At 34.2% G+C, this 12,089-nt stretch overlaps 2 protein-coding genes across 2 annotated transcripts; one reads left to right on the top strand and one right to left on the bottom strand.

The window, feature by feature from the left end:
* On the bottom strand, positions 3,137–5,488 carry LOC109841578. Its single transcript, XM_020410538.1, has 5 exons — positions 5,415–5,488; positions 4,696–5,313; positions 4,307–4,587; positions 3,842–4,202; positions 3,137–3,773 (listed from the first exon to the last, which is right to left on the bottom strand). Exons 1-5 carry the CDS (start codon positions 5,486–5,488, stop codon positions 3,137–3,139), a joined length of 1,971 nt encoding a protein of 656 aa, XP_020266127.1.
* LOC109841577 (protein FAR1-RELATED SEQUENCE 5-like) lies at positions 8,939–11,211 on the top strand. The gene is made up of 3 exons (XM_020410537.1): positions 8,939–9,033; positions 9,137–9,211; positions 9,789–11,211. The coding sequence occupies exons 1-3, from the start codon at positions 8,939–8,941 to the stop codon at positions 11,209–11,211; spliced, it is 1,593 nt and encodes a 530-aa protein (XP_020266126.1).

Genomic DNA, 12,089 nt, shown 5'->3' with positions numbered 1-12,089 from the left:
CGAGGGCAGCAACAAATGAAGACATGACATCATTGCGTGTTAGTTCTTGTTAAATTTTGCTTATCCAGAAAACAGTTTGTTACAAATCTTAACCCAAATACAGAGAACCGTGTTAGTTCTTATATATTAGTATAACTAATGTTGTGTTAGTTCTAATCTGCACCCTTTTAGTTATATATTATAACATGTTAGTTCTATTATGTAGAGTGTTAGTTCTATTCTGCACAGTGTTAGTTCTATTCTGTAGAGTGTTAGTTCTATTCTGCACATGGTTAGTTCTATTCTGTAGAGTGTTAGTTCTATTCTGCACAAAGTTAGTTCTATTCTGTAGAGTGTTAGTTCTATTCTGCACAGTGTTAGTTCTATTTTATAGAGTGTTAGTTCTATTCTGCACAGTGTTAGTTCTATTTTGTAGAGTGTTAGTTCTAATCTGCACAGTGTTAGTTTTATTCTGTAGAGCGTTAGTTCTAATCTGCACAGTGTTAGTTCTATTATGTAGAGTGTTAGTTTTAATCTGCACAGTGTTAGTTCTATTCTGTAGAGTGTTAGTTCTATTCTGCACAGTGTTAGTTCTATTCTGTAGCATGTGATGGCTTGTTAGCTCTATTTTATTACACGTTATATCTAATTTATACCACGTTATATCTAATTTATGTTAGTTCTATTTTATACCAAGTTATAAACCTAATTTATACCACGTTATATCTCATTTATACCACGTTAGATCTAATTTACTAATTTATACCAAGTTAGTTCTATTTTATACCACGTTATAAACCTAATTTATACCACGTTATATCTAATTTATACCACGTTAGCTCTAATTTATACCAAGATAGTTCTATTTTTTACAACGTTATAAACCTAATTTATACCAAGTTAGTTCTATTTTATACAACGTTAGATCTAATTTATACAAAGTTAGTTCTAATTTATACCAAGTTAGTTCTCATTTTATACCAAGTTAGTTCTAATTTATACCAAGTTAGTTCTAATTTATACCAAGTTAGTTCTAATTTATACCAAGTTATTTCTGTTCTGTAGAGTGTTAGTTCTAATCTGCACAGTGTTAGTTCTATTCTGTAGAGTGTTAGTTCTAATCTGCACAGTGTTAGTTCTATTCTGTAGAGTGTTAGTTCTAATCTGCACAGTGTTAGTTCTATTCTGTAGAGTGTTAGTTCTAATCTGCACAGTGTTAGTTCTATTCTGTAGAGTGTTAGTTCTAATCTGCACAGTGTTAGTTCTATTCTGTAGAGTGTTAGTTCTAATCTGCACAGTGTTAGTTCTATTCTGTAGAGTGTTAGTTCTAATCTGCACAGTGTTAGTTCTATTCTGTAGAGTGTTAGTTCTAATCTGCACAGTGTTAGTTCTATTCTGTAGAGTGTTAGTTCTAATCTGCACAGTGTTAGTTCTATTCTGTAGAGTGTTAGTTCTAATCTGCACAGTGTTAGTTCTATTCTGCACAGTGTTAGTTCAAGTCTGTAGCTTGTGATGGCTTGTTAGTTCTATTTTATTACACGTTATATCTAATTTATACCACGTTATATATCTAATTTATGTTAGTTCTATTTTATGCCAAGTTATAAACCTAATTTATACCACGTTATATCTCATTTTATACCAAGTTATTTCTAATTTATACCAAGTTAGTTCTATTTTATACCACGTTATAAACCTAATTTATACCACGTTAGATCTAATTTATACCAAGTTAGATCTATTTTTTACTACGTTATAAACCTAATTTATACCACGTTAGATCTAATTTATACCACGTTATATCTAATTTGTGTTAGTTCTATTTTATATCACGTTATAAACCTAATTTATACCACGTTATATCTAATTTATACCACGTTAGCTCTAATTTATACCAAGATAGTTCTATTTTTTTACAACGTTATAAACCTAATTTATACCACGTTATATCTCATTTATACCAAGTTAGTTCTAATCTACACCATGTTATTTCTAATTTATACCAAGTTAGTTCTGTTCCGTAGAGTGTTAGTTCTAATCTGCACAGTGTTAGTTCTGTTCTGTAGAGTGTTAGTTCTAATCTACACAGTGTTAATTCTATTCTGTAGAGTATTAGTTCTAATCTGTACAGTGTTAGTTCTATTCTGTAGAGTGTTAGTTCTATTCTGCACAGTGTTAGTTCTATTCTGTAGCGTGTGATGGCTTGTTAGTTCTATTTTATTACACGTTATATCTAATTTATACCACGTTATATCTAATTTATGTTAGTTCTATTTTATACCAAGTTATAAACCTAATTTATACCACGTTATATCTCATTTTATACCAAGTTATTTCTAATTTATACCAAGTTAGTTCTATTTTATACCACGTTATAAACCTAATTTATACCACGTTATATCTAATTTATACCACGTTAGCTCTAATTTATACCAAGATAGTTCTATTTTTTACAACGTTATAAACCTAATTTATACCAAGTTAGTTCTATTTTATACAATGTTAGATCTAATTTATACAAAGTTAGTTCTATTTTATACCAAGTTTGAGTGTTAGTTTTATTCTGTAGAGTGTTAGTTCTATTCTGCACAGTGTTAGTTCCGTTCTGTAGAGTGTTAGTTCTAATCTGCACAGTGTTAGTTCTATTCTGTAGCGTGTTAGTTCTAACATTGCACAGTGTTAGTTCTATTCTGTAGAGTGTTAGTTCTAATCTGCACAGTGTTAGTTCTATTCTGTAGAGTGTTAGTTCTAATCTGCACAGTGTTAGTTCTATTCTGTAGAGTGTTAGTTCTAATCTGCACAATGTTAGTTCTACTCTGTAGCGTGTTAGTTCTAATCTGTAGAGTGTTAGTTCTATTCTATAACATGTTCCGATTCAAGTCAGTTCTGCTTTATTACATGTTAGTACTATCTGATACCAAGTTAGTTCTATTCTTTGGCTTGTTACTCCTAGCCCCTCGAGCGCATCGAATAACTGAGATGTTAGTTCTATTCTTTGTGCGTGTTTGGCCTAATATGATAGTTGTTTTGTTACTTAAAACTTTTTATCTAGTGTAAGCTGATGTTAGTTCCCGATTAACAAGAATAAACATTCAATCGGAAAAAAACAAAATATTTGTTGCATACTGGGACGAAAACACTTCAACATACCAAACACTTAGTCAGCTATAGATTCATTACATGTTTTACGGCTATGACCTTCCATATGACATCGAGAACATTTTACTGGCCGCGTGTAAACAGTTCTGTTGTTGATACGCCTGGTTTTATTTCTCCCTTTCCTTTTTGTTGTAAGTGGAGGTAGGATCTGTATCTCATCCCTTGGCACGATGCGCTTCTCAAAGTCAGGGATAGGGTAGAGGATTGGCTCGTAGCTCTTTTTAAAGGCTTCAACCGTCATAAACCAGTCACAGAACTGGTAGACATCCCTTTTCATAAACATAATGGATGCGCATGCATGTTTGCAAGGGACACGGGTTACATCCCACCCACGGCAAGTGCATGTTTTATTGTCTAGATCCACTTGACAAGATCTATGGGATTGTACCTCAAATAATCCTGTGTGGGACTGACGAACCTCCAATGGACGGCCATTTTCCATGTTCTCTTTGAGAGCAAGTTCAGCTTTGGGGCAAAGAAATTGATTCCAACTTTCAGCCATGGTTCGTCGCTCATTCATACGAACCATAATCTGTTTACGTATGTGCTCTACCAGTTGAAGTATCCGTAGTAGCCTAGCCTCATGTATCCATTTGTTGAATGACTCTGCAACATTTGATGTAACGTGACCATATCTGAAACATAATAGGGAATTCGTCAAGCGGCTTATAATAGTCATGTAATGAAATAGCTTATAACTTACCTAACTCCAGGAAAAAACGCATTGGCCCAGTTTTCTGGAGCGTAGTTCATCACAATATTGTAAGCTCTTTCGTCAACCAGTCTAATGTCGTCCATGTAATCGTTCCATTCTGCTCTAGTATATTTGTAACAGGCAGATTGCAATAGATTACCCAAGATCTGAGTATCTTTTGATTTGAATCCCAAATCCTTCAACTTTGTCCTGAAGTTCTCAACTAGATGCAACACACATCGAGAGTGTATAGAATCTGGAAAAAATTCTCTAACTGCTTCTCTGATCCCCTTATCCGCATCTGAAATTATCACTAGCTTGTGTGGAGGGTTGTATGGATCTGGCCTTTCATAGAGAATAGACCACAAACCTACAAAGAGTTGTGGTTACCATACACGAATTAGAGTTAGCAATGAATGAGCTAGAATTATCATAACCTGCAACAGAACTAACATGGCTAGGGATAGAACTAACCTTGTAAGAACCACTTCCAGTTAACATTATTTTCCTGATCGCATATACAATACGCCAATGGAAATATCCCCTGATTTCCATCATATGCTACGGCGCTTAGGAGTATGCCTTTGAATCGATCTTTAAGAAAGGTACCATCCAAAAATAAGAGTGGTCTACAGCCGTATAAAAAACCATTTATGCAGGCGGCGTAGCATATGAATAACCTTGTAAACCTCCCCTCATTTTGTTCAACATGAATATAGCTACCTGGGTTTGTCTTCTTGACCTCTTCTACATACCTAGAAAATTGAAGATTAAGCGTTAGTACCAACATTGAAAAATTAGTATAATCAACGTCACATAAAGGAAATTAGTTTGTCTTTTGTTATATATCATCTTCTATTTACCATCGTAATTGATCGTAGGACTCATGGGCATCACCATATAATTTCTCTTGTGCTCTTTCTTTACCCCACCAAATCTTACTATAATCGACCCTAATCCCATACGAGCTTAGAAACTCCTTTTGAACGTCAATAGGCCGTATATCCGGTCGAACCTTTAACGTGGGTTGTAATTGGGTAGCAATGAATCGCCTTGAGGCTCTAGATTGACCAGCATTATTGCCATGCTGCCCACAACTGTGATTGTCCACAAACCTTTTGATTTCAAGTCTATTATCATTTTTCGGTGGAGAGGCAAATAACATCCACGGACAATTTTTGGCTTCCTTAAACCGACAAAACACTCGAATACGCTTCGGTTCATTCTTCCCAAACTCGTATTCGAATTTTTTTGCCATGGAGTAGTATAGCAAGGCCAATCTTAACTCCTTCGCACTTTCAAATCGTTGTCCCTCACCGGTTAAAGCTGTGTGCCACCAAGCAGGAATCCTCTCTGATCTGCTAATCATGTCATCAATCGTCATGACATCATCTCCGGAAGGATTGTCATTGGGATTCTTATCTAGAACACTTGTGGTCCACAACGCCGACGAGCCACAGTCTACACTTTTTGAGTTCAAACTGAACAAATAGTAGAAGTATCAACAGATAATAGCAAAAGCTAAAAAGCAAAAACGACAATTGCTTGCTGTTAGAATCAATTAGAACTAGAAAGAACTAACAATATAACCATTAGAGCTAACAGTGCATTGATTAGAACTGACATAATAGCTATTAGAACAAACAATATAGCCATTAAAGGTTAGTTCTAATTTAACGAAGTTATTTCTATTTTATAACAAGCTATTTCAAAATTATAACGTGTTAGTTCTATTCTGTAGAGTGTTAGTTCTAATCTATAACATGTTAGTTCTATTCTGTAGAGTGTTAGTTCTAATCTGCACAGTGTTAGTTCTATTATGTAGAGTGTTAGTTCTAATCTGCACAGTGTTAGTTCTATTCTGTAGAGTATTAGTTCTAATCTGCACAGTGTTAGTTCTATTCTGTAGAGTGTTAGTTCTAATCTGCACAGTGTTAGTTCTATTCTGCATAGTGTTAGTTCTATTCTGTAGAGTGTTAGTTCTAATCTGCACATTGTTAGTTCTATTCTGTAGCGTGTTAGTTCTAATAATATGCACAGTGTTAGTTCTAATCTGTAGTGTGTTAGTGTCAGTTCTAACTGATGTCTTGTTAGTTCTATTTTATACCTACATTGTCTAATTTATACCACGTTATATCTAATTTATAACAATTAGGACTAACAATATGGGAACTATAGTGGAACTAGCAATAACTCTAGTAGAACTAACAAAATAGCGATTAGAACTGACAAATAAAACATTAGAACTCTAGTATGGAGCATAACAAAGAACTGCTTAATGACAAATAAAACATTAGAACTGAAGTCCAGTTAAACCTAGTATAGAACTAACAATAAGACGATTAGAACTTAAGTTAATTGATTTTACAGTTAACCTACATGTCTTATCGGACTTGCTCGTTTTCCTGTTTATTCGAAGAATCATCTCCTTCTTTAAAAGCTTGCATGTGAACCTCTTTCAGTCCAAGATTGTGGCAATGCTCCACCATAGACGTCAGATCACCATCGTTCTCAATGAGAAATTTTAAGCTTCCAACTGTTTGATCTTCGTATGCCAAAATTAATGACTCGTATGGAAGATCTAACCTCTCTGCCGCATCAAACTTGAGATCCAAGATGGTGGTTGAAGAATTAATCTTCAAGAATACCGCTTTATACTGCGAAGAGACAATGCAGATGATGTCCTTTTCAGCCATTTTGAAGGGATAGTAAGAGTAATGGAGAGAGTTATGGAGAGAATTTTGGTCTGAGGAGGAAGAGTAATGGAGAACTAACTAGTTATTGCTCATGATGGAGTAAAAAAAGGGGGAAATTTCCCTCCATTTTCCCCATCATATCGCATTAATGAGAAACGACTTTTGTTGTTCGGGACCAGCACTCGTCTGGGGAAGAAAGAGAAGGGCAGTTTTGGTTTTTTTGTAAAATACGATCTGCTTTTAGTATAAAGCTGACGTGGAGGGGGCTTAAAACATTAAAGCTCATTTTTTGGGGCTATTCCACATGGGGCAAAGTACAGGGGGGCTAGTCACACGAAGTTCCTACTTTTGGGGCCTGGACACATTTTTTCCCTAAGAAAAATATAAGGAGAAGTCTAGGATTTTCACCTACAAACCCTAGTTTATCCTAATTTATTATCTATCCCACCCAATTCCTCAAATGGCTCAAAATGCTCCATTAACTTCCATAAAAATTATATCATAATGTTATAAAGTATAATATCACTGGTTATTCTTCTATAAACTCAAATTTTACCCCCCATTTATTTTAAATCCCATTTACTAATAAAATCACTCTTTGACCCAAAATATTTCACTGAATTCTTATTAAACTTATGTTTCTTAATGAATTTTATTATACCTTTAGATGGTATAAGCTGTTATATTTTATTATAACTAGTATATATGCAAATAAAATAAGTTGAGAGAAGGAGGGGGTGGTAAACGATCATATTGAATAGAATACTAACGCATTCATATTTATACCTGTTTAAAGTTATCTAATTTGATTGTGAACGCTAATATTCATATCTGGAGGTTTTCGAATTTGAACTTGAATACGTGGTATCTGATAAATATTCATGAATATTTGCAAACACTTATCAAATGTCAAAGTACATTTATTCAACTAAAGAATTTGATTTTTAAATAGTACTTAAACTCATAAATGAAAATTATAAGGGCCTGGAACAAATTCAGTAATTTTGAGTAATTTTGATACTGGAATAAATTGCCTTTTGTATGAACAAATTGAGTAATTTTGAGTAATTTTGATACTGGAACAAATTGAGTAATTTTGATACTGGAATAAATTGAATACTGGAATAAATTGCAGAAGAAATTATGGCTGGAACAAATTGCCTGGAACAAATTACATAAAGTGTGATATACAATAAGGGCCTGGAACAAATTCAGTAATTTTGAGTAATTTTGATACTGGAATAAATTGCCTTTTGTATGAACAAATTGAGTAATTTTGAGTAATTTTGATACTGGAACAAATTGAGTAATTTTGATACTGGAATAAATTGAATACTGGAATAAATTGCAGAAGAAATTATGGCTGGAACAAATTGCCTGGAACAAATTACATAAAGTGTGATATACAATAAGGGCCTGGAACAAATTCAGTAATTTTGAGTAATTTTGATACTGGAATAAATTGCCTTTTGTATGAACAAATTGAGTAATTTTGAGTAATTTTGATACTGGAACAAATTGAGTAATTTTGATACTGGAATAAATTGAATACTGGAATAAATTGCAGAAGAAATTATGGCTGGAACAAATTGCCTGGAACAAATTACATAAAGTGTGATATACAATAAGGGCCTGGAACAAATTCAGTAATTTTGAGTAATTTTGATACTGGAATAAATTGCCTTTTGTATGAACAAATTGAGTAATTTTGAGTAATTTTGATACTGGAACAAATTGAGTAATTTTGATACTGGAATAAATTGAATACTGGAATAAATTGCAGAAGAAATTATGGCTGGAACAAATTGCCTGGAACAAATTACATAAAGTGTGATATACAATAAGGGCCTGGAACAAATTCAGTAATTTTGAGTAATTTTGATACTGGAATAAATTGCCTTTTGTATGAACAAATTGAGTAATTTTGAGTAATTTTGATACTGGAACAAATTGAGTAATTTTGATACTGGAATAAATTGAATACTGGAATAAATTGCAGAAGAAACCCTGAACTTATTGCTAATCAAGGTTTTTTTTAGTGAGGTATTGAAACCCCCCTGAACATTGAAACCCCCCTAACTTTGGCCTTGGTTCTTGTCATACGAGTGCTTAGGGTTTTTTCTGGTGATTTGAGGCTGATTTTCTTACATTGACCACTTGAATGCTAACTGAAAATTTCATACCTCGCTTTGTTTTTTCGAAAAGAGATTTCTTACATTGACCACTTGAATGCTAACTGAAATTTCATACCACTGAAAATTTTCTTACATTGACCACTTGAGTGCTTAGGGTTTTACAACACTCGTATTTCTAATTCTCAACTCTGTTAAATTTTTTTTTTGGCAGTCATTTTGATCTTGTCTTCTGGGGAGCAATTTCTCAGAGCTTTCAGGGGTTAAAAAGAAGACAAATGGCTGAACCTGGTGATAGTAGCGAAGATATTCATGGTGATAATAACAACAACAACGATTTCATGCCTTTTCCAACAACGATGCCTGTTTCAAGGTACCTCATTAATATCATGAATTTCCCTGACATGAAATATGTTGTTTGAAATAGTAACATTGAGTAACATTATATATTGACCCCCAATTATCTTTATTTTCAGAATGCAAATTGGTGAAAAACCGTGTTTAGGAATGAAGTTTAGTAGTCATGAAGAGGCCTACAACTATTATAACTCGTATGCTTTGATGATGGGATTTGGAATCAGAAAAAGTTCAGTGAATTACTCCCAAAAAGATAAACAAGTGTTGAATAGAAAATTTGTTTGTGACAAAGAAGGTTATAGATCTAATAAAGACAAGAGAGATATAGGGGAAAATATCAATCATCGGCGAGAGACCAGAGTTAGCTGTAAAGCAATGATGAGAATAAAATTATTGGAGGATAAAACATGAATAGTTGTAGGTTTTATTGAAGATCATACAAACCACATGCTCAGTAGTCCAGATAAAGCAAAGATGCACAGGTCACAACAACAATTTCATAGAAGTAAAAGGTGTAAAAAAATGATTGAATGTTTGCAAGAAGAAGCACAGGTCACAACAACAATTTCATAGAAGTAAAAGGTGTAAAAAAATGATTGAATGTTTGCAAGAAGAAGGTATTACTCCTTCCACTATTTCTCGTGTTATTAACGCGACATGTGGAAGAGAAGATGAATCAGTGACACCACAACAATGCATTGACTATATGAAAACTCAAAGGCACAACAATATTGGCAATGAATGCATATCTGTTATCCAATATTTTTAAAGAAAGACGGCTAGTGATGCAGATTTTTATTTTGCATTAGAAGTAGCTTGTACTGGACAAATGAGAAGTGTTTTTTGGACAGATGGAAAATCAAGAGCAACTTATTTGAAGTTTAATGATGTTATTGTGTTTGATGTGACTTATAAAACCAATAAGTTTAGTCTTCCATTTGCACCATTTACTGGGGTGAATCATCATAGGCAATCTACTTTATTTGGTTGCGCACTGCTAGCTGATGAACAAGAAGAAACATTTGTTTGGTTGTTTCAGGAATGGTTAAACTGCATGCATGGAATTGAACCAGGTGCTATCATCACAGATCAAGACCGAGCAATGTGTAATGCCATTCATAAAGTATTTCCAAACACAAGGCATCGTTATTTTTATTGGCATCTGCAGCGACATATTGCCGATCATTTGTATTCTTTGAATTCTGTTTATAGTGAAGAATTTCAAAAATATTGGGACTTGTGGTGTAATAGTGGTAACATTGAGAACTGTAATTTGCATTGGCACAAGATGAAGGAGAAGTTTAAGATAATAGAAGAAGAAGATGGATGGCTGCAAAATATTTACATGTATCGAGACCATTGGGTGCCATGCTTCTTAAAAGGCATTTTTTTTGCAAGAATGAGATCAACTCAAAGGAGTGAAAGCATCAACTCATTCTTTGATGGATATGTGAATTTACAAACACAGTTAAAAGAATTTGTAACTCAATATGAAAAGGTCGTTACACATCGACGAATGAGTGAAGCACATGAAGATTTTAGAACTCTTAATACAAAACCGCAGTTTCACCTTGGGCATCCAATTGAAAGACAAGCTGGAAGTAGTTATACCCGCACTATGTTTCATGTATTTCAGAATGAGATCAAAGGGTGTGGTGTTCTTGGCCTTCTAGAGGAGAGAAAAGAAGAAAAGTCTGTTTTATGGCGAGTTGGTGACTTAGATGAAAGCAATGAAAAGTGGAGGTTTGTTACTTATGATGAATGTAGAGAAGTACAGTATAGTTGTAGTTGTAGTTTGTTTGAGAATAGTGGTGTTCTATGCAAACATATTTTGTACACTCTAATGTTCAACAGACAATGCTGTTCATTGCCCAGTGTATATATCCTACACCGTTGGACTATAGATGCTCGACATCATAACATTGGAGTTAGTAATGTTGTGTTTGGCAAAAACATTGCAGGTGGTGTAGAAAAAATCAATTTGTTGAAACCTTGGGCTTTAAAAGCAAAAACCAACAATGCACTGGAGCTTGCCTTTGAGTCAGATAAGAGGATGCATGAGCTTGATTCTTTGTTAACAAGTTTCATAGAGAGGGTTGAAGAAGAAGTCAGAGGGTGTCAAGCAATAGATGCTGGAAGCAGCCACATTCCTGACTCGGATATTCCACAGATACCTACTTCACATACAATCTAGCATATTCCACAAATTACAGTTCGTGACCCTGAAAAACATGCAAGAACCAAAGGTGTCCACGCAATGCTACAAGAATTAAATCAACTTTAGAACAAGCACGAGAAAAGAAAGAGAGGCAAAAGCGTACATGTAGTAGATGTGGACAACTTGGGCATTATAGGACTAGCTGTACAGTTAACAAGCCGAGGTATGTTTAAGTACGTTGACAAGTTAAAATATTTTATTACTTAAATCGTAATATTAATTTTATCTTTCATATTTTATGCAGCGAAACTGACAATCAAGACTAACGAACAAAGTTTATGGAGATGCATTTTTTAAGAAATGGTGATGAATCTTCATTTTGCCTTTGAGTATATTGTAGTAATGCAATATTTTCAAATCTGATGTTGTATTTGTTAACATTTTCTTTTAGGTGACGTTGACACTCTTTTTCTTTGATAAAATGTGCAGTTTGGGTACATTGTGTTAACCACATCAGCAGGCATCATGGACCATGAAGAAGCAGTTTGGGTACTTGTATTCGAGTGCAGTAGTTTATTGAGAATTGTTATTTGGATTAAAACTGTTGTCTGCTTATGCACGTACATTGTCTCATATTCTCCTTGCTGGCAAACTAACAGGAGGACAAAGGTGAGGGAGAGGACTATGGTGGATGGGGAGAATCGTCTTGAGCAAACAGAAGTCTCTCTTGGAACATCATTTGATTGAACATGGAAGTGTAGCTTAATTTAGTCTTTGAACCCTTGTGTGATGTTATCAGATGCTTGATCTAGTTGCGTCGTCATGTTTCATATCCTTTTGTTGAATGGATATTTGATTATTTGACTTGTGGGTCCAACCGCGGCTTATTAGTACTAAGCTGACAGCCATTAGTA

This window comes from Asparagus officinalis, chromosome 5 (assembly GCF_001876935.1).
Source record: "Asparagus officinalis chromosome 5, Aspof.V1, whole genome shotgun sequence".
In the NCBI taxonomy this organism is placed as follows: domain Eukaryota; kingdom Viridiplantae; phylum Streptophyta; class Magnoliopsida; order Asparagales; family Asparagaceae; genus Asparagus; species Asparagus officinalis.
The sequence above is the reverse complement of the archived record's forward strand: the minus strand, read 5'-3'. Positions and strand labels throughout refer to the sequence as shown.

Excerpts from the sequence above, each read along its gene's own strand:
- LOC109841578 (XM_020410538.1), bottom strand. The coding sequence starts at position 5,488 with ATGGCTATATTGTTTGTTCTAATAGCTATTATGTCAGTTCTAATCAAT. Across the intron at positions 4,203-4,306 it reads CTGGAAGTGGTTCTTACAAG|GTTTGTGGTCTATTCTCTAT; the intron begins GTTAGTTCTATC and ends AACTCTTTGTAG. Across the intron at positions 3,774-3,841 it reads GCGTTTTTTCCTGGAGTTAG|ATATGGTCACGTTACATCAA; the intron begins GTAAGTTATAAG and ends ATTATGTTTCAG.
- LOC109841577 (XM_020410537.1), top strand. The coding sequence starts at position 8,939 with ATGGCTGAACCTGGTGATAGTAGCGAAGATATTCATGGTGATAATAAC. Across the intron at positions 9,034-9,136 it reads ACAACGATGCCTGTTTCAAG|AATGCAAATTGGTGAAAAAC; the intron begins GTACCTCATTAA and ends CTTTATTTTCAG. Across the intron at positions 9,212-9,788 it reads GCCTACAACTATTATAACTC|AAAGACGGCTAGTGATGCAG; the intron begins GTATGCTTTGAT and ends ATATTTTTAAAG.